We start from the raw sequence: 19,773 nt of genomic DNA, 5'->3' as shown, positions 1-19,773 counted from the left end.
CTTTCTGACCTCTAAGACTCAGCTTAAATGCACTTTCCTACATAAGGGCCTTCCTTGATTACTTTCCTTGCAGATGTAGCCAGCCACTCTCCATGTCTTCAGTTCAATGTCTGTATCTGTGTGATAGCCATTATCTAGTTGTACCATTAATTTTTTTTTAAGATTTTATTTATTTGCCAGAGATAGAGAGAGAGAGAGAGTACACACAAGCAGGCAGAGAGGCAGGCAGCGGCAGCGAGAGAAGCAGGCTCCCCGCCGAGCAAGGAGCCCGATGTGGGACTCGATCCCAGAACCTTGGAATCATGACCTGAGCCGAAGGCAGCAGCTCAACCAACTGAGCCACCCAGGTGTCCCTGTACCATTAATTTTTACATGTGTCTGCCTCTTGCTAGAATGTGAACTCTGAAGATGGGGGTGGGAGGAGTACTTACTTGTATTGATAACCAACCACTTATGGTGCTGGAAGGTACACCATAAGTGTTGACTGATTTTTTCATTTAACAGACATTTGATAGGTTGTTGAATAAGTGTCAGAGAACGACGTGCTTCCTTCCTGCAACTTACACACACTCGTACATGTATATGTCTATACACACACCTATCTCTATGTATACATACACAGGTGTATATAAGGTAAACCTTACAGTGCATACATACAATATATACATGCATACATGTAAAAGATACCTTTGTATTGTGCTGCATAGACTATTCAGCTGACAGGCAGTCACTTGGTGAACTTAATTGGTGAATGGCTGCTGGGCCAAAAATGACACTTGAAATATCATTTTAATATAAGAGAAATGGGCTAAAAGAGATGAAAGTCCCCACCACATACCAAGAAAAATGGTAACTGGATCACATCTATGATAAACCAACTCTAAAGATCATCATTTAAACTTCTAAAATCCAAGTATAAAAATATAAGTCAGTAGCCTAGTTTTATTAAACAAAAGCTAAAGCAGTCAGATCAGGTTTTTAGATGGAGAAGAGAATGCCAACTCATGTCCATTTAACTTCACAGAGACTTTATATATAGATACTTAATCTTGTTTTGGGGAAAAGTATTTGACTTTATAGCATGTATATATTTACCATAATTATATTGCAAAGGTATAGCAATTTTTTAATATACAGTGTATTTTTATAATACTATATATTTTTACTATAAAAACATTAAAATTTGCCTGAAAGCTATACAATAGAAAGTTCTAAAAAATGACTTTATAGTCCCAAATTGTTAGGCCATGAGAGAATTGAAGAATTAAAGAATTGAAAGAGATTTTTCTTTTTCTTTTTTCTCCCAAATCAGGATGCATTATGTTGTACTCAGCTTTCAGGATGCAAACTTGTATAGGAAATGAATGTGAGTTCATAGCAATTCTGCTATTTGTTTTTGGTTTTATTTTATTTATTTATTTTTTACATTGCTTTGCATTTTGGAGAACAAAGTGTATCAGTTTCATTGACTGGTTTTACCCCAAGTAACCTCTAAAAGGAAACAAAAAAACTATAAGAATTATTACTTGGAATTTGTCCAACTAACCACAGATAATACCAGCACTATGTGAGAGTGTCCCAAATGGATGTTATGGTATTCTGTGGCTAAGATCTGAGTTAAAAATTTTAGGCATTTTCAAATATTTCCTGAAAATTAACCTGAGACACCTAGACAGAATACGTCAAAATAATCAAATATGCCAATTTTCCAGGTAGCAATATAGTCAGCAATAGAGATTCTCCTTGAAGATCACTTACTCACGTTAAAAAAAAAGAATACCCAAAAATTAAATCTTAAGGTATGAATTTATTTATTTATTTAATATTAGATATATAATATTATATATAATATATTACGAATATATATATTTATTTATTATCCACACTAGCAAGAATTTTGGTTGTTGCATAAAACATTGTTCAAAAAGTGTTAATTAAAAAACCTTACTCTTAAAAAAAACTTACTCTTTTATGTTATATGTGTTATCTTTTATATTTTTACACAGAGATTTATTAAGGTCATGCTATATTTATGCTATTCCACAATAACATAAATTATTTATTTTCTAATATGATTTTAATTAGAATATGTGAAGAAGAGTTTCATTCTTGCTGATAAAAAGTTTTTCAGAATCATTTGCTAAAGACACCAGAAATAAAACCATATATTTTTAGCAAAACAAATCCTTCCTCTCTGTCCTTTGTTATAAATCTCCTAGGATTTCAAGCTACAGTGCTTTCCTGCTAGTCCTTTAAAATAAAACTGTCCTTAAGTAATACACATGTAATTTACTCAGCCATCTGAAGTTCTATTTAAGTCGAGGACAGGTCTAATTGCTAGTTCTTCCTGGCTGACTACTTGATGTTGGCTATGTCACCTGATCTACAAAAGCCTGCAAATTCTTGATTAACATTCATCCAAAAATATATACTCATAGGTGTCAGGAAGACAAGGCACATACAAAAATAATATCAATCAACCCCCTTTACTTTGTGTTAAGTTTTGCCAGAATTTTAATTATCTGAGAAAAAATTCCTATCAGAGAGAACTGTATGCCTTTAAAATGATGGCATTCCATGTGTATTTTTCAGAAAACGCTGTCTGACATATATGCATTTTTTGAAACTTGAGAAGATTATAAGAACAAATTGATATGAATTGCATATTTAATAGGTTGTAATTATGTCTTATCAAAAGCTCAACTTTTTTAATCCTTTATTCTTTGGAAATATGGTAATTGTCCCCTTTCCCATGTAGTTAATTATAAATTTCAGGAAGAATTAAGTAGGCTAAAACTCTTCACTTTTTTTTCTTTGTCTCTATGGTAGCAGTGAGAATAGAAATGAATTGCTTTGATCTTGTTTCTGAATGGTCTTTCTTTCCTCAAAATATGGACCTTATTTTGTGGACTTGAAATTTTAGATATTTTTTATTAGCTAATAATTCAAGGAATGTATTTTTTTAATTTTTTATTTTTATAAACATATATTTTTAATGTATTTTTATAGATGAACTTAAAAATGTGTCAGAAAGAAAAATGCAGTTTATTTTAGAAATCACAGACTTTGTTTCCATAAGAATTTGTAGTTTAAAATAGATAAGATCTGCCAATGAAGAATATTCTTTGATTGCAGTAGTATATAACATCCAAAGCTTGTTTCTTGCAAGGAGAAAGGCACAACTATAGTCCATTCTTCTTGTCTTGTCTTGTTATGTCAGTAGGATGCAGAGACAACATGTAAATCTTGATGATATTTAAAGTATTTTGCAAGACCACATTTTAAAATCTTGTATTTAGAGGCTTATTCTATTGTATCTAACTTCACATAGCAATAATTCAGTTTCCAAAGAATTCCAGAGTTTCGTAAAGTATTAGGACATACTGCCACAAAATGTTAAAATACCATAATATATTTTTTTAGAAATATTTACAGGCCAGTGATTTCAAGTAATGTGATCCCAGACTACTTAGTCAATTCTGTCTCCCAAATTCAGTTATCTTAAAACTGCAGTATTTCAAATATTCTTTTCAACTTAGATTTAAAACTTACCTTTAAAATTCCCCATGTTTGCTAAGTACTTTCTTGTGCTTTTTCTCATTTATTTTTCATAGTGAATTTGTGAGACAAATAATATTACTTCATGTGCAAAGGTGAGAAAATAGGCTTGGAAGAGCTAATTAATCCCTGATTAATGAGATAAATATTAATATTTACATAATATAATATAAATATATTTATCTTAATACTGTTAGAATATGTACTAGACCCTGGGCTAAATATAGGACATATATTATCTTATATAATCCTTATAATAATCCTTTAAACTGGTATTTCTCTCTCCAGTTTATAGATGAGAAAACCACAACTCACAGAGACTAAGAAACTTACCTAAAGTTCCAGATCCAGAAAGTAAATAACTCTGGCATTCTAACCCAGTTCTAGTGGATTCCTCATAGTGTTAAACAGCCTTCTCAACAACCTTGCAGGGTTAATGTGATAAAATAATGAACTAACAATATATGTCAAATGTCTGGCATCTAATAGGTGCTCCATAAATATGATTTCATTATACAATCAAGAAAATGCCTTCTGAATGTAAATCCTGGGGCCCTATCTCCATTGATACCATGCAATGTCAAGTTACAATAGTAACAGCAGCTCTCGTGTATAATATATCTTTAAATGTCACCAACCTGAGAATTCAGAGCTCATCTCACTCATCAGAGTTAATTAATCCAGGTAACCAGATGGTTACAATATTATTTTAACCTAGAGTGTTTAATTCTTTTATGTCCTACCTAACCACTGATCACACCTTTGCTAACCTGGGCAAATGCTTGTCTGGAGTCACAAGGGAGTTTGGAAAGCATGAATGTGACTCAGCGCCGCCATCGCTGCCCACTAAAAAAACCCTCATTCTCAGCATTCTGTAGAGAATGGGTCAGCAGCATTTTCATTTCCAGAGGAGGCAAATGCATGACTCCCCAGCAGGGCTTCAGTCTTAGTAAGGACTTCCTCGGAAACAAATTAGGCCAACTTATTTTAAACATCTTTGAAACAAGCAAATAAAAAGAAGCAAGTAGAAAGAGAAGCCCAGGAAGGGATGAAGTCAGGTATTGAAGGATTATGAGGAATTACGTCCAAAACTGAATGAAAAGGTTAACAGTAATCATGAATATGTTTTGCTTCTGTAATTGATACATTGAAGAAAAAAGACTTATGGGATGTAATGATAGATGCCACTTTAGTGGTACCCTATTTTTTGCCCAATACTCCTTAGTATTATTAGTGTTAGAAATCCCTACCCTGTTCTCTAGATGAAAACTCAGGTGATCCCATGACTTCCCATAAATTTCCAGTTATTTGCAGGGAATTAAAAGTCCTACAATCGGGACGCCTGGGTGGCTCAGTTGGTTAAGCAGCTGCCTTCGGCTCAGGTCATGATCCCAGGGTCCTGGGATCGAGTCCCACATGGGGCTCTTTGCTCGGCAGGGAGCCTGACTGCTTCTCCCTCTGCCTCTGCCTGCCTCTCTGTCTGCCTGTGCTCACTCGCTCTCTCTCCCTCTGTCTCTGACAAATAAATAAAATCTTAAAAATAAAAAAAAGAAAGTCCTACGATCACTTAATATCACAATACAGATTCAGTTTAGTAGTGAAAATTTTCCAGTTCCAAATATTAATCATAACTCTGAACCCTTCTCCAGATATAAGATTTTTATTTTCCCTATGATGGGATCTTCAGATAAGACAGGGGGCTTTCCTTCTCCATTTGCTAGTTGGTTATTCTTCTTTCCAGTTTTGGAGCATGAGAGGGAAGTAAAATAAGAAAGCAGAAAGTTCTTATTGGATTGGAATTATCATAGTTTTTTGCTCTCTGAAACTGACATGGAATATAATAATACTTAGATAATAATGACGAATACAGAGATAATAGCTAGCACTTACATAGTGATGATAGTGTAGAGGGATAGTTCTAAGTGCTTTATATGTAGTAATTCCTTTCATCTTCGTAACTGAGGCAAAGGGAGGTTAAGCAACTTGCCCAGTGTCACCTAGCTAGTAAATGGTGCATCTGGGATTTTAACCCAGGCAGTCTGGTTCCAGACTCTGTCTCTTCTGAGCACTGTTGTGGATCTTGGGGAGTTTTCCCTTCTGGGCCTCTCTGACTAAATCTTCTGTAATGTGGATGATGTATTTCTTTAGAACCTAGGTTTTCCAGCAGTGAACCTACATAAAGGGTTGTGGAAGGCATCACAGTGGCTCCAAGATGGGGTTTTTTTTTTGCTTGACAAACTCTGAAAGTGCAGGCTGGCCCAAATGAAGCACTTCTCCTGAGGCAATGACCAATTTGCCACGTTCTCTCACTCGTTAAATTTTTCAGGTGAGAGATAGATCCCAGGATATAGGCCTCCCAAATTCAAGGAAGTTATATCAAGGTCTAGGTGTATGCCCATTGAAGCCTCATTCAGTAATTTAACAGAAAAATGAGATTTTACCCCCCTCAACTCCTCTGCAAATAAATACCTTTATAAATGTCCAAACACATAACCCTCCTATAACTTCATTATAGATAAGGGTTCAGAGACCTGAAAGTAGTTCTTGGTAATTTCCTTTGAAATTATAGCTCCTTCTTTGGAATCTCATTTTTGTCATGTCTTGATGTTTAAGACAAGACTACCAATGTAACATTTTGTGCCTATACTACTGTGCCTGGCAAAATTTGATTTTCTCCTTTTCTTTAACAACTTACTCCAAAATTACACATTTTTTCTTATGCCAAGTCAGGAAAATAACTGGATGAAAACTTTATTTGCTCAAATAAATTATTTATATGTATGTGTCTATATAAACATTTATGTATGTATGTATATACACACCTTATTTGTTTTTTGTTTCTGTATATGTGTTTTTTGTATCTATATTTATATATCTATGAAGTTGTTGATTTGGATGCATACTGAAAGTTTTGTATTTTTTTTTTTTCAAATTTTTTTGGAAATTTCCTTAACTCTCGATGTGCTGGAGCATATAATGAACTAGAAGTCAGAAAACGTGTTTTCTAATCATTTTAAAAAGAAGAACAAATTTTTAAGTATTAATGTTTATAATAATTATTACTGGAAATATAATTATTCATCACATTTATAAAGTACCTTACAGTTTGCAGCCCATTTGCACAAAAATTATTACTTGTCATTTTATTTCAGCTGAGCAAAAATCACTTAGTTTTACCATTTGAACATCATGTTTTCATGTCTGTTTCCTCACCTGTCAAACACCTGAGAGTTTCAAAAAGATGAGAAAGGCATCTCAAGTACTTTTCTGTAGACTTAACTCAGGAGAGCCTCCTGTGGATTTTTTTTTAACAAGATTTATTTATTTGAGAGAGAGAGAGAGAGAGCAGAAGCAGAGGTAAGGGGCAGAGGGAGAAGCAGACTCCCTGCTGAGCAGGGAGGCCCATGCAGGACTGACTCCATCCTGATTCTGGGATCATGATTGAGCTGAAGGCAGATGCTTAACCGATTGAGCCACCCAGGTGACCTGAGCCTCTTGTGTTTTGTATAGGACCAGGAATGGATGTGCCAAGGTCTGTCTTGATGTCTACTCCTTCTTAAGACTTATTTCCCCTTGGGGTGCCTGGGTGGCTCAGTAGGTTAAGCCGCTGCCTTAGGCTCAGGTCATGGTCCCCCTGGGATCGAGTCCCGTATCGGGCTCTCTGCTCAGCAGGGAGCCTGCTTCCCTCTCTCTCTCTCTCTCTGCCTGCCTCTCTGTCTACTTGTGATCTCTGTCTGTCAAATAAACAAATAAAATCTTTAAAAAAAAAAAAAAAGACCTATTTCCCGTACAACCTGTTGTTCATGCATTCCCTGTGAAGTAGAGATAAATGAGAAGAAGGCAGATGTCAGCTGTCTGTGTAGCATAGAACAATTCTTTCCCCTCAGTCCTAGGTTTCTGAGACCCAGAACCAAGGGGCTTTCTGACCAAGTCCTAGAATTCCTTAATTCAACTGTAGATGATAGATACATGGTACACCTTTACCTCAAAGGCCGTCTACTCATCCTTTCCCTTCTAAAAGCTTTACTGGAAACTGAAGTATTTCCTCTGTTAAGCCCTTCCTTATTTAGAGTTCAGTACTCTTACCCGTGTCCTAAATTTCTCTGTGCGATTTTTCTTAACCCTTTCTCATCCTTTATTCCCGCCCCCTAAATGAGTGAGGTAGATCTTTTTGATTGGCCCATGTCATGTTTTATTTATATCATCTCAATTAATTGCCTTATAATTGCATGATTACGAGGTCATTGTCTTCCTTAGACTCAGAACTTCTTTTAGACAGAGACTGAGTCATGGTATATCCTTATTCCTAATACAGTAGCTGGCACATACTAATTTATCAGTGAATGTTGACCAACTACATGAATGGATGAATGCTCATATAACCATGTTTTTTTAAAAGATTTATTTATTTATTTTAGAAAGAAAGAGAGCATGAGGATGAGCAGGAGCAGGGGAAGTGGAAGAGGGAGAAAGTGAAAGAGAAGCAGACTCCCTGCTGAGCACAGAGCCAATGCAGGGCTCAGTCTCACAACCCTGAGATCATAACCCCAGCTGAAATGAAGAATTGGACACTTAACTGACTGAGCCACCAGGCAGCCCTTTAACCCTGTTTTAAATGTAACATGCTATAGTGTATCTCCTAAAAGTTTGGGAGCTTCTTGAAGAAAGAATAATTGTTTAAATTTTTATGCCTCTAAATTTTATATCTCCCTATATAACTAGCATGGTATCTTCCACATAATACATATTCAGTAAATGAGTGGTTGGATAAAGGAATGAATATGTGTACAGTATTATCATAAGACAATTCTCCACCCAGGAAAAAACCCTGTGATTACAAGAATCATTTTACTATGACTATTACAATAGAACCTTTCAGCTTGTTCTCTGCTTTTAGAGGAGCATGCTGTTTTGAATGAAACATTTAGGTCAAAATTTTGTTTGGATGAATCAGTTCTCACCCTGCCATACACAAACTTGTTTGGAGGATTAAATGACTAAACCTCTACATAAATACTTTGTAAACTCCAAAGCACTCTAACAGACACAAGCTGCTGATATTCAAAAAAAATCCTCTCTTTTTCTAGAGATGGGATTCATTGGGTAGAAAATCTTTAGAGTTTTCTTTGCCAAGTGTTTGTCACTACTCAAATCCTCTGTAGTTACATATTACACAATCAGTTTGAAGTGTAATTGTCCAGCATATCTGGCTCATTTGCTCAGGATAATCCAGAATGAAATATGTCAAGATATTATAGTCAGAAAAAGACAACCAAGGAAGATAAGAGACTTGGAGACATCAACCTGTCTAAACAGCATAGTATTTTAAGAAGACCAAAACCCATTGATAGCTTTGTCTCTTGAGAGAACATGTTTTCCAAGGTTAGCATTGCAAATGCTAAATCCTAATCAAGTCACATACAGACAATCTGTAGGTATGAATATCCAGGGTAGATGGATGGGAGAGAAGGGGAAGGAAAGCTCTGTCTCTGGGTTAATTTGTTACCAACTTTTATCTTAAAATCTTGCTTGGCCCTTTAGGGAATTCTAATGTTCCCTCTTGATTTATAGGCTAAGAATTACCTGAAAGGTAGGTTAAAAGAGCACTTTCCTCTAGTATTAGTTCTCTTTCTAAATGGCCTTGTAATGGGTGTGGATCTTCCAGTTAGGTGATAACCGTAAACTCTTCTGAACACATTAAATGTTAGAAACAATATTGAAAAAGGAGAATGAAAACTTACAGGGAAAAAGGAAGAATTTTAACCCCTTTACATTACCTACTGTGGCAAATCCCTTGACCCCTGTTAGATTTTCTTCTTTCAAAGTAGAAGGAAGGTTTAAGTAAAACCAAAGGTTAGGGTTTTCAATAACTACACTTGAGTTGAAAGCTCTTGTGAGATCATCTCTACTGGCAGTTCTCAACCTTTGTTATAACTCAAACTCAGAGGAATAACTATATCTTATGGTAACAGTAGATCAGAATGATGGTGGTTTTCAAATGGACGGTACACTCCTTTGGAAGACAGAACATATTAAATTCTTGGGAGGAATGTGAGGTCTGGAAAAGATTCATGGGTGAATGACATTTCCTCTCCCCACATTGAGTTGTGGATCTAATAAAAACCCTCTTATTTTATACATGAGAAAAGTGAGGTTTAAAGTTTTAAAGTAACTTTCCCAAAGTTTCACAGATGGATTAATGGAAACACTACTGAAATCCAAGATCCAAAATTTATATTCTGGTCTTATTTTTTACTCATCACACACTAAGCATAATGATTTAAGTCCCTGTAGCCTCTGTCTTCAGTAGGCCTTTTAATGTGTCTGCCCCTGTATAGTCATATTGTTAATCTGCTTGATTAAAACACTAAGAGGGAGGGGAGCCTGGGAGGCTCAGTCGTTAAGCGTCTGTCTTCAGCTCAAGTCGTGGTCCCAGGGTCCTGGGATTGAGCCCCACATCGGGCTCCCTGCTCAGTGGGAAGCCTTCTCCCTCTCCCACACTTCTTGCTTGTATTCCCTCTCTTGCTGTCTCTCAAATAAATAAGTAAAATCTTTTAAAAAATAAAATAAAATACTAATGGGAAAGTCTTCGTATCCAAAACTCAGGTAGTAATGGAGTAAGAGAGACTTACTCAGATTTCCATCTTTCTTTACTACATGTTTCATCCCTGGAAGTTCAGATACTCCTTATTTTAGCTCCCTCACACTTTATGAGAACTTATATTCCTCCACCCAAGCATAGCTCAATTATTATTTAGCCTTTGCCATGTGCTCCATAAAAATAAACACTATCTAGATATGAAATAAGCTTACTAGTATTACTACTACTAATAATAACAATAATCAATTATTACAAAGGAGACATTCCTCACTGTTAACATTGTTTGATATGAATTCTCATGATTGGGAATAAGAATAACTAGCTTTTTTGGTCCAAGTTTTGATTTAAATTCTAGCTAGTTAACATATAGTGTAATATTGATTTTAAGAGTAGAATTTAGTGATTCGTCATTTACATACAACACCCAGTGGTCATCATAACAAGTGTCCTTCTTAATACCCATAACCCATTTAGCCCATCCCCTACTACCTCTCTCCATCAACCCTCAGTCTGTTCTCTATCATAATAATAACTAGCATTTTAATTTTTAAATTTTTTAAAGATTTTATTTATTTAGTTGACACAGGGAGAGAGCACATGCAGAGGGAGCTGCAGAAGGAGAGGAAGAAGCAGGCTCTCCCCTGAGCAGGGAGCCTGCTGGATCCTAGGACCCTGAGGTCATAACCCAAGCCAAAGGCAGCTGCTTAACCGACTGAGCCACCCACGTGCCCTAACTAGTATTTTAATAATATTTTCAAATTTCAAAAAGCTTAAGCTCATATGTAGATAAATTATATTTATTTATCTGGCTTCGGCTATCAGAAAAGGAAGATAAGATTGTCCTGTTACTTTGTGTGTTCTATTAACACCCTTGCAGGCTGTGGTTATGATTTGGGGTGAATTTATATGTATCATCTAATAATATTTGTATGAATAAGGTGAGACACTAACACTGTTTCACAGATGTGACTACCAAGACTCAGACCAGCTTATTACAGCAAGTGCATGGTTGAGCTTAGCTTGAAATTGTGATCATCTGACGTCAGTTGAGTGTACCTTATGTACCCTATTGGTACTATATGTCATATTTTGATTTAAACAAGAACAATGAGCATGGGGATTGATGGCCTAAGTGTATTTTTATGGTGACTTCATCAATAATCACTCAAACAGCACTTTAGAGTTTAGTGATGTCTTAAAAATAGATTACCTAAATAAAGTTTGTTCTAAAAAGCTTATAAATCACAAAAAATAATTCTTAGTGTAAGTACTGAACTCAATATTTTATTCCAGTTAGGTCAGAAATGTTAGGATCATTGCTAACATGAAAACATATTAGCTGATAACATGTCTAAAGGCCCATTAAAACATATTAGCTGATAACATGTCTTAAGGCCCATTAAACAGATAGAAAATGAAAAATACCAGAGGCAGCTTCTCATACAGGAAACATGTAGGGACATCAGAGCCAGTCAGCTTCTTGCTGCAATACCAGCAAGGCTGTTTTCTTGTAGGGTAGCTTTTAGGCAAGTTGCTTAGCCTCTCTGAGCCTCAGTTTACTCCCTTGTAGAATGGGTTCAATAATACTGCTATCTATACTTGTTGTGGTGACTAGTGATAAAATAATGGATCTAGAACAATCTTCAGCATATATAGTAGCTCAATAAATCACAGCTAGGTTTTTTAATGACTATTGGTAACATTATTATTAGTCTGTTTATATTATAATTGAGTGTAGAATAAAATAAATAAAAGGTAAAAGATATGTTATTTGAATCACCTTCTCCCCTTTTTTAACACTGATCTGTTCTCATTATTACAGGGATGGAGGTGTATTGTTAGTGAAAGTGAAGCACTTCATTTTTTCTAAAAAGCCGATTAGAAATAATTTATAAGAGTTATAATGAAAGAATAGGTTAGCTAGAGATAAATTTCTTATGTAAGATGAAGTGCCTGGAAAATGGCTTACAGTGTCAAATCTTCATGTTCCATGTTTGATTTCTTTGCACCTCATTTTCTGTTGTGACAAGAAAGACCTCTAAGATCTGTTCTGTAATGACTGTACATTCTGGGGTTCTATGAAATGCTCGAGAGGGAATTATCACTAGCTCATAATCAAGAAGGGGAGACAGGTAAACAAGTTTGTCTGTACCTTGACTAAAGTGATTTTGCATGGGTAGAGTGTGTATCAGTTTTGTCTGGAAGCCCAAAGGAAAGAAGACCAGTTTTGCCTCTGGGTTAGGAGGGTTCTCAGATGCGTCCGGTGGGGGCCTGAAAGGCCACTTGCTGAGGAAGCTTAGTGACCAAAGTCCAGTCCTTAGAGTAATAGGAAAAGCAAAGTATGATTTCTTATGCCCTAATAAGAGTAGAAATTACATACCTAGTTTTCTGCAGCACTGCACCAAAAAATCATTCTCAAAGCCTTCTCCTATACTTTCAAATAATGTAATAAACATATCGATGATGGATATGGCAGCTTGTATGTATTGCTGCACATAATATATAAGATATAACAATCACTTTTACTTATTTGCAGCAAAACCAAGGCAAATGCCCAGCCCAGAATTGTTCAGTGGAAGCCCCTGCTTGGATGCCTGTCCACCACTGTACTGTAAGTGTGATTAAAGGAGAATTATTTTTATATTTTGGAACAACCTTAGTGGAATGGGCTAGAATCCTTCCTGAGATTCTAGAAAGGTTTTGTTTTTGTTTTTGTTTTTGTTTTCCAGGAAGCTCTGTGTTGTAAGAAATATCTGTGATCAGGGATTTATGGTTTCTGTGTGTGTGTATGTGTGTTTTGGTTTTTTTTTGAGTCAGGGTAATTTGCCAAAGATTTATTTAAATGGATTATTGATGATTTAGATTTGGATGGACTGTCATTAAAATGAATATATTTGCACATGTATTTTTTCAGTAGCTGCATATTCAGCAATACTTGATTTTAGATGCTTTAGAGAAGGATGTTTTCTCTTCTGTCATTGTCGTGTTGTCTATTTAATAGTGATGAGTACACGGATTTAGAATTTTCAAGTCTTTCTGGTATAATAATGGTCTCTGCATTTGTGTGAAATCTTCTATCAGAGAATTTTCAAGTGCCTTAGAAACAAGCAGGTACTATGTCATTATCCCTGTGTTACCAGTGGGAGATTTAAATGCAAAGGGAGTAAGAATAGTGTATCAATTGTAGAGCTGGGAATAGATCCCAGACACCCTGACTCTTTTCATGAACTCATTCTACTACACTGTAAAGAAAAGTCAGTGAAGAAGTGGCTGATTTGTATGATATTCTCCCATACATGCTTTGCCTGATAGTTGGGACAATGGTTCCTTTGGGGAATGTGTGTGCTCTAACTGACAGTTTGCCTGTTATAAAATAATTTGTGTTTGTTGGAGACAAGGAATTTGAAAATTACTTTTCCGGCATTCCCCTCATTTGACCTACCGTGCAAGCCATGTAAAATGATATGCAGAGCTTCTTAAATACCATCATATATTGTTGCTATACAAGCTGCTGGAAGGTGAAGCTGGGCTATCATAGTGTGACTTAGGAGTGCTCTCTAATGCAGTAAGCCTGGGGGAGCCTACTTTTCATTCTGATTCCAAAGAGTATGAAGCCTCTTGTTTTTGTTTATCTATGGAAGGAGGAGAATGTGGGATCACTTACAATGAAGGAGAGATGGTGTAGCTAAATTTTGGAGGCATTCCTGCAGTGCTGAGGCAGCCCAGACTTGCTGGAGACTTGGAGAATAAAAATGTCACACTTGTGAGAGCAGATGGTCAGAGGGGTGTGCATGCTAAGGGACTCTGCTGATGCCAGAGAAAGGATGAGTTTTAATAATTCTGTTTCTTCATCAGTCACCCCTTGTACTGTATCCCTGGTGATATTATCTCATAATTACTGATTTGTAAGTCTATTTCAGCAGAGACTGGGTGCTATTCAGGGTCCCGGTGTACCTGTGCCTAGGTACATCCCTGGTATGTGGTAGGTACTCTGTGAGAGCAAGTTCAATGAATGAGACTTCAATCTGTTGACTTCCTCTTTAGTAAGTTTTATTAAATTATCTCAGCTCTTAGATTTGTTGGTGAAGAGGAATAATTGTAGTATTTTACCTTCTTGGGTGGGTGGTTTCCATTTCTTACTTTCAAGGGTCATTTTACACTTTTCCTGCACAGAGTATGATTGAGAATGTGTTTTAAGGAATTTTGTTTCAACCTAAGCCAAATTTAGTGGTTTGATTCAGCTGTGTCAGGCGCTATGACTGTTGCTGGAAGTACGAAGATAAATAAGATAGTATTCCCATTTTATCAAAGACAATCAATATATAACACTAGAGAGAATTTTTATTAGGGGACTCCTGGGTGGCTCAGTGGGTTAAGTGGCTGCCTTCAGCTCAGGTCATGATCCCAGGGTCCAGGGCTTGAGTCCTACATCGGGCTCCTTGCTCAACAGGGAGTCTGCTTCTCTCTCTGCCTCTGCCTGCCACTCTGCCTACTTGTGCTCTCTCTCTCACAAAAAAATAAATAAAATCTAAAAAAAAAAAAAAAACAAGAATTCTGATTAGTAGTGATCCTCTACTACACTGATAATTTCACGCCCAAATAACAGAAATTTGACATTTTAGTTATTTTGTGCAATCTTACGGCAAGTAAATCCATTATTAGAATTATGTCTTTTGGATTATTAAAAATAATACATCTCTTATTCATACCTTAGAGTTGGACCCTGTAGGATCTAGAAATCCCAGATTAGGTCTTTTTGTTATAGGAAATTTGTGACTAAGTCGATGACTACATTTAAGACTCTTCCTGAAGAACACAAGTCAGAAATGCCAAATAGTCTGATTCTCAATTCTGTGGTCAGGTGAGAACATCAGAAAGATGTTTCTTCTTGTTTCTGCTGTGGAATTAAGAGCTGCTGGTTTCATAGATTTCCTTTGCCGTTTATTTAAAAGTAATTACATTTCCCAGTGGGGCAGACACTTTCCAGAGGAGTTGACAACTCATAATGATTCTGTTTTCTCTGTTAGTAACCCTGATCCACAAAGGTAGGCTTTCAAGGTCCATGTTTGGGCTATGTGAGTCTGTCCCTGGCCATGTCTGACTGATCTAGGGGTAAATATCTCATCTCACCTGGGCCATTTGGATTCTCTCTCCTGGGAATTTAGAATATGTACTAGAGAGATACCAAAATGATATTCAATAGTATTGAATCATACAAATGACAATAGTTTGGAAAATCATCTGTGAACCTCAGCTGCTGAAATCCTTAGGCCTGCTCTATACCTGTCCTTCTGAGATTCTGCTTACTCAAATCTCTCTTTGATTTTGTGAAAAGGTCCCAATAATCTGCTGGTCATCAGTAAGTTACACCCCCCCCCCAAGTTATTCTAGATTTTGTTTTTATTTTGTTTATTTGGGGAAGTGTAATTTAAAAAAACAAAAGATTTTTTTAAATTAATTTTTTATTTTTTATAAACATATATTTTTATCCCCAGGGGTACAGGTGTGTGAATCACCAGGTTTACAAAAGATTTTTATTTATTTATTTGACACAGGGAGAGAGATCACAAGTAAGCAGAGAGAGAGGGGGAAGCAGGCTTCCTGCTGAGCAATGAGCCTGATATGGGGCTCAATTCTAGGACTCTGAGGTCATGACCTGAGCCCAAGGCAGAGGCTTAACCCACTGAGCCACCCAGGCTCCTCTGTAATTTTTTTTTTATTTGCAATTAAAGAAGGAAAAATAAAAAACTCACCTTAATGAATACCCCTAGTCAGCAGCACTTACGAAGCTCCCAATAGCGTTTACATACTGAGTGGTAGACACACACAGGAAGAAATACTGAGAACACTGAGATTTTGAGAATTTTCAGAAGTTTATTTAATAATGGAAATAGTCTATTTCTATTTATTCCAAATATCTAATTACATACAACACTTCTGTACATAAAAAATGACCAAAGAATAATTTGGTAATGACTTACTCCACATTATAAAATTAGAAATATGAATAATTAACTATACAACTAGCATAAGCATATTTATAAAACAAAAATACATATAAAATGCGTAGTCTTTTTGGTATTAATTTCCATTTTCTCATCTCTCAGGAAATAGAAAAATCTTAGCCTACTGTGTTTAAAAGAATGTTTTGTCTGTCTCAAATCCTTCATTGACTGAAGCAAGTTATAAATAAATTAATGCGTACTTACATTGTTAATAGACAGTCTGTTAGCTTTGTGCATTTTTAAGTTTACTTGATTGCTTCCTACATTTTTCTCCTGGATGTTCTATTATTGTTCCTTGGTGCTTTGCTCTGAAATGATTGTATCCTTATAATTGGGCTTTATTACTTTTTCCAAAAACGTCTCGGTCTTTGTGTGTGCATTTGCCCCAGGTTCATTTTAAGTGCGGAGCTTTTATCATTGGTTTTCTTAAGAATGCTTCTCTCTGCAAATTGCTCTGCAAATGCCTGTCACCAGCTCCATGTTGCCTTGAAAATGGCTTCTATTACTATTTGCTTAGTCTCTTCCTAGATGCTCTCTTTTTTTTGGCACTCCACACCTCTGTAACAATGGAACCAAGAGGTATTTTAAAGACTTTTCCTTTTAGCCAGAACTGACTTGCACAAATTAGGGTTCAAGATGAATAGAAATTTTACCTTTAGTAATTATACAGAAACATGGACATATTTATACTTTTTGAATAATCGTAAATAAAATATCTTCCCTAACAAAAAGCATGACAGTTTTATTTTTTAATTTCTCTCTCCTCGTATGGCTGCATTAAGGACTAGAATGATATCCTGCTTCACCTCTACGCTTTAAATTTAATTGGGTCATACAGTCAAATGAATATGAGCAGTGGTTACCTGAATCCCTGCCACTTACAAGCAAATGAAAGAGACCCATCGGTTCTGGGACTCAGGTGAAAACTGGCTGATCTCTGAATCTGGGGTGAACTAGGCTAAGAATTAGTTTCTGGTGCTTAGAAACTAAGAACCTTAGATTCCACCAACTGCAGGAGGCTTGAGTGGCTGCTACATTTCAAGGCCTAAATGTCCGGACCACTCAGTATGGTTATGGCTTATACACGGAATTGTTCACTTTCAGGAATGAAACTTAGTTATTGGGCATTACTTAGAAATGACTGTAATATGTGATTTTATTCTTTGGAATATAATATGTAAATACATATGGTTTGTCTACAATAATCCCTTTGTTTCTCTGCATATTTGCATACTTTAAAAATAATGCAATGAGAGGAGTTTCCAAAATCCCTGCTGTTATAGAGATTATCATGAATATTGTTATACCTGTGTATCTCTCTTGTTATATAATATTCACCCATAAATAGATATGTGAAGTATTTTCAAAAATCATGTTAACATTTGCAAATTAGAACGCTGCATTCTGACTACATCAACTTTCATCTACTCATTTAAAAAGCATTTGCTGAGTACATTTTCTAAGTTATAAACCCTTGCATTCTTTAAGATAAAGCAGGAAACAATACATTTAAATAATCATTATGCTGGATAATACATGCTATAAAATGCTAAAACAAAATGCTATGGGGTGCCTGGGTGTCTCAGTTGGTTAAGTGTCTGACTTTTTTATTTCTGCTCAGGTCATGATCTTAGGGATATACAATTGAACCCTGTGTCAGGCTCTGTACTGAGCATGGAGTCTGCTTAAGATTCTCGCCTTCTCTTTCTACCCCTTCCCGCACTCAGACTCTCTCTCAAAAAAAGAAAAAGCTATGAATGTACAGAATGGAGATGGAGGTTTGCTTCAAGATGGATTTTGGAAGACAGGAAATGCAATATTTAGTAATAATTAAATATGCAAACTTTAAAACTGATTAAGATTTGTGTTAAAATACAAACTCTGCCACTTACTAGTCATGTGACCTCAGACATTTTACTTATCCTCTCTTGAATTTATACATGCAACAGGATATATTTTTAAATTTTTTATCTTTTATTAACATAAAACATTTTTATTAACATTAATAACAATATGTTATTAGCCCCAGGGGTACAGGTCTGTGAATCGTGAGGTTTACACACTTCACGGCACTCACCATAGCACATACCCTCCCCAATGTCCATAACCCAGCCACCTGCCCCCAACCCCCGCCCACACCCCATTCTCCCCCCACCCTGTGGCAACCCTTCTTTTGTTTTGTGAGATTGAGTCTCTTATGGTTTGTCTCCCTCCCGCTCCCATCTGCAATAGGTTATTTTGAGATTTACATGTGATAATGCAAGAAAGTGTTAACTAGAACCTGGCATGTAGCCATTGCTTGGTGAGTGGTAAGAGAACAAAAAAGAAAAGGATAGGTCATCCCAGAAGGAAGTGAGTGAGGCAGGATGAATTGGTGAGGAACCAAAAAAAATAGGAAGTAACTAGTTGTTAATTTAGGGCTATTTATTTGAATTTATTTAGAAGGATCCTTTCTTTGGAAAAGGATTTAGGCCGGGACAGAGAAAAGTTCTAGGATTTAATAAACATCTTTTTTAAGACTCTGAAAGCAGAAATTCTGAAGCTTTTGAAAAGAAACATTTTGCTCTTTGACAGGCAGGAGCTGATGATGTAATATGACACTTCATATTAACAAGAGATGTTTATATTCTGAGTTACAAAGACCATTTTTGAAGAGTAGAGTTGGATACTCCTTTTAATTTAAATCATTTTAACATTTCCCTACCATGTCTCTCTAGATTATGAAAGCAATTTTTCTCTTCTATGGGAAATCAATAAAAACAGACATTCCCCAAAGAAACCAGAGGAGATGTTCATTTAAAGTGTTAATTATTTCAGTGTGTTCTCTCAGACTGCCTGACGTTACCAAGTCAGAATCAGTCACTCTAATTGAAGCCAGTTAATACAATGTGCATAAGAAATGTGCATATAGTAATCTAAACATTTTTCCTCCTGATTTTATAGCTCCTTCCCAATTTCTGTTTTTTTTTCTCCACAGTTCACTGTGTGACCTCATTTTGTATACAGCCCACATAAAACCCAGACCGTGGCACTCAGAGACATCCAACCAAGTCATAAAATAAATAATGTTGTATCTGCTCTCTGGGTGCTTCCAGAATTCCTATGAACACAGCACCCGCTGGGCTAACTCAGCTGGTGGGAAATCACACCCAGGATGGCTTTGATGAGTATTGTCTTTCCAAAGACCGGATACAATTTTTATTTTTTATAGCAAGGTTTTCATACCATCAGCAGTCCCCTTATAGAACAAAAAGTCAGGACATTATCAGATGATCACAGTTTTCAGAAAATTGTGGAAAATTGCAGAGTATAGGGCCTTAACTTGGTCTGCACTGGGATTAGAGTGCATCTGGCCATCTGGGTGGTAGCCATGGGGTTAGAAAAGAATCTAGAGGGCAAATTATTTTAGAAAAATCACAATGCACTTTAAGAAATGTGAACTCTGCAGAATGTACTTGATTCCAATTTTGCTGTAGTCAAGTGCTTTAAATCAAGGCAAGTATGAGGAAGATTAGATTGACACAATAGATACAGTCCTTTTTTCTCTCTCTTCTGGCCCTTATAGTACTTTGGATATATACTTGTTTCTAGAGTGTGTTGGGAAATGCA

General features: G+C 36.1%; 1 protein-coding gene across 4 annotated transcripts in view; it reads left to right on the top strand.

Moving 5' to 3' along the window:
- DLG2 (discs large MAGUK scaffold protein 2) overlaps nucleotides 1-19,773 on the top strand; it is a 1,545,411-nt gene that overhangs the window by 10,045 nt on the left and 1,515,593 nt on the right. For all 4 annotated transcript variants that reach the window (XM_004763483.3, XM_045071283.1, XM_004763486.3 and 1 more), the window contains exon 2: nucleotides 12,696-12,770. In XM_004763483.3, the coding sequence (XP_004763540.1) occupies nucleotides 12,696-12,770 (75 nt within the window). The remainder of the gene's footprint in view (nucleotides 1-12,695; nucleotides 12,771-19,773) is intronic.

This window comes from Mustela putorius, unplaced genomic scaffold (assembly GCF_011764305.1).
Source record: "Mustela putorius furo isolate JIRA1106 unplaced genomic scaffold, ASM1176430v1.1 tig00003987_pilon_pilon_pilon, whole genome shotgun sequence".
NCBI classification, from domain to species: Eukaryota; Metazoa; Chordata; class Mammalia; order Carnivora; family Mustelidae; genus Mustela; species Mustela putorius.
Note: the sequence above shows the minus strand (reverse complement) of the source record. Positions and strands in the feature narration are given on the sequence as shown.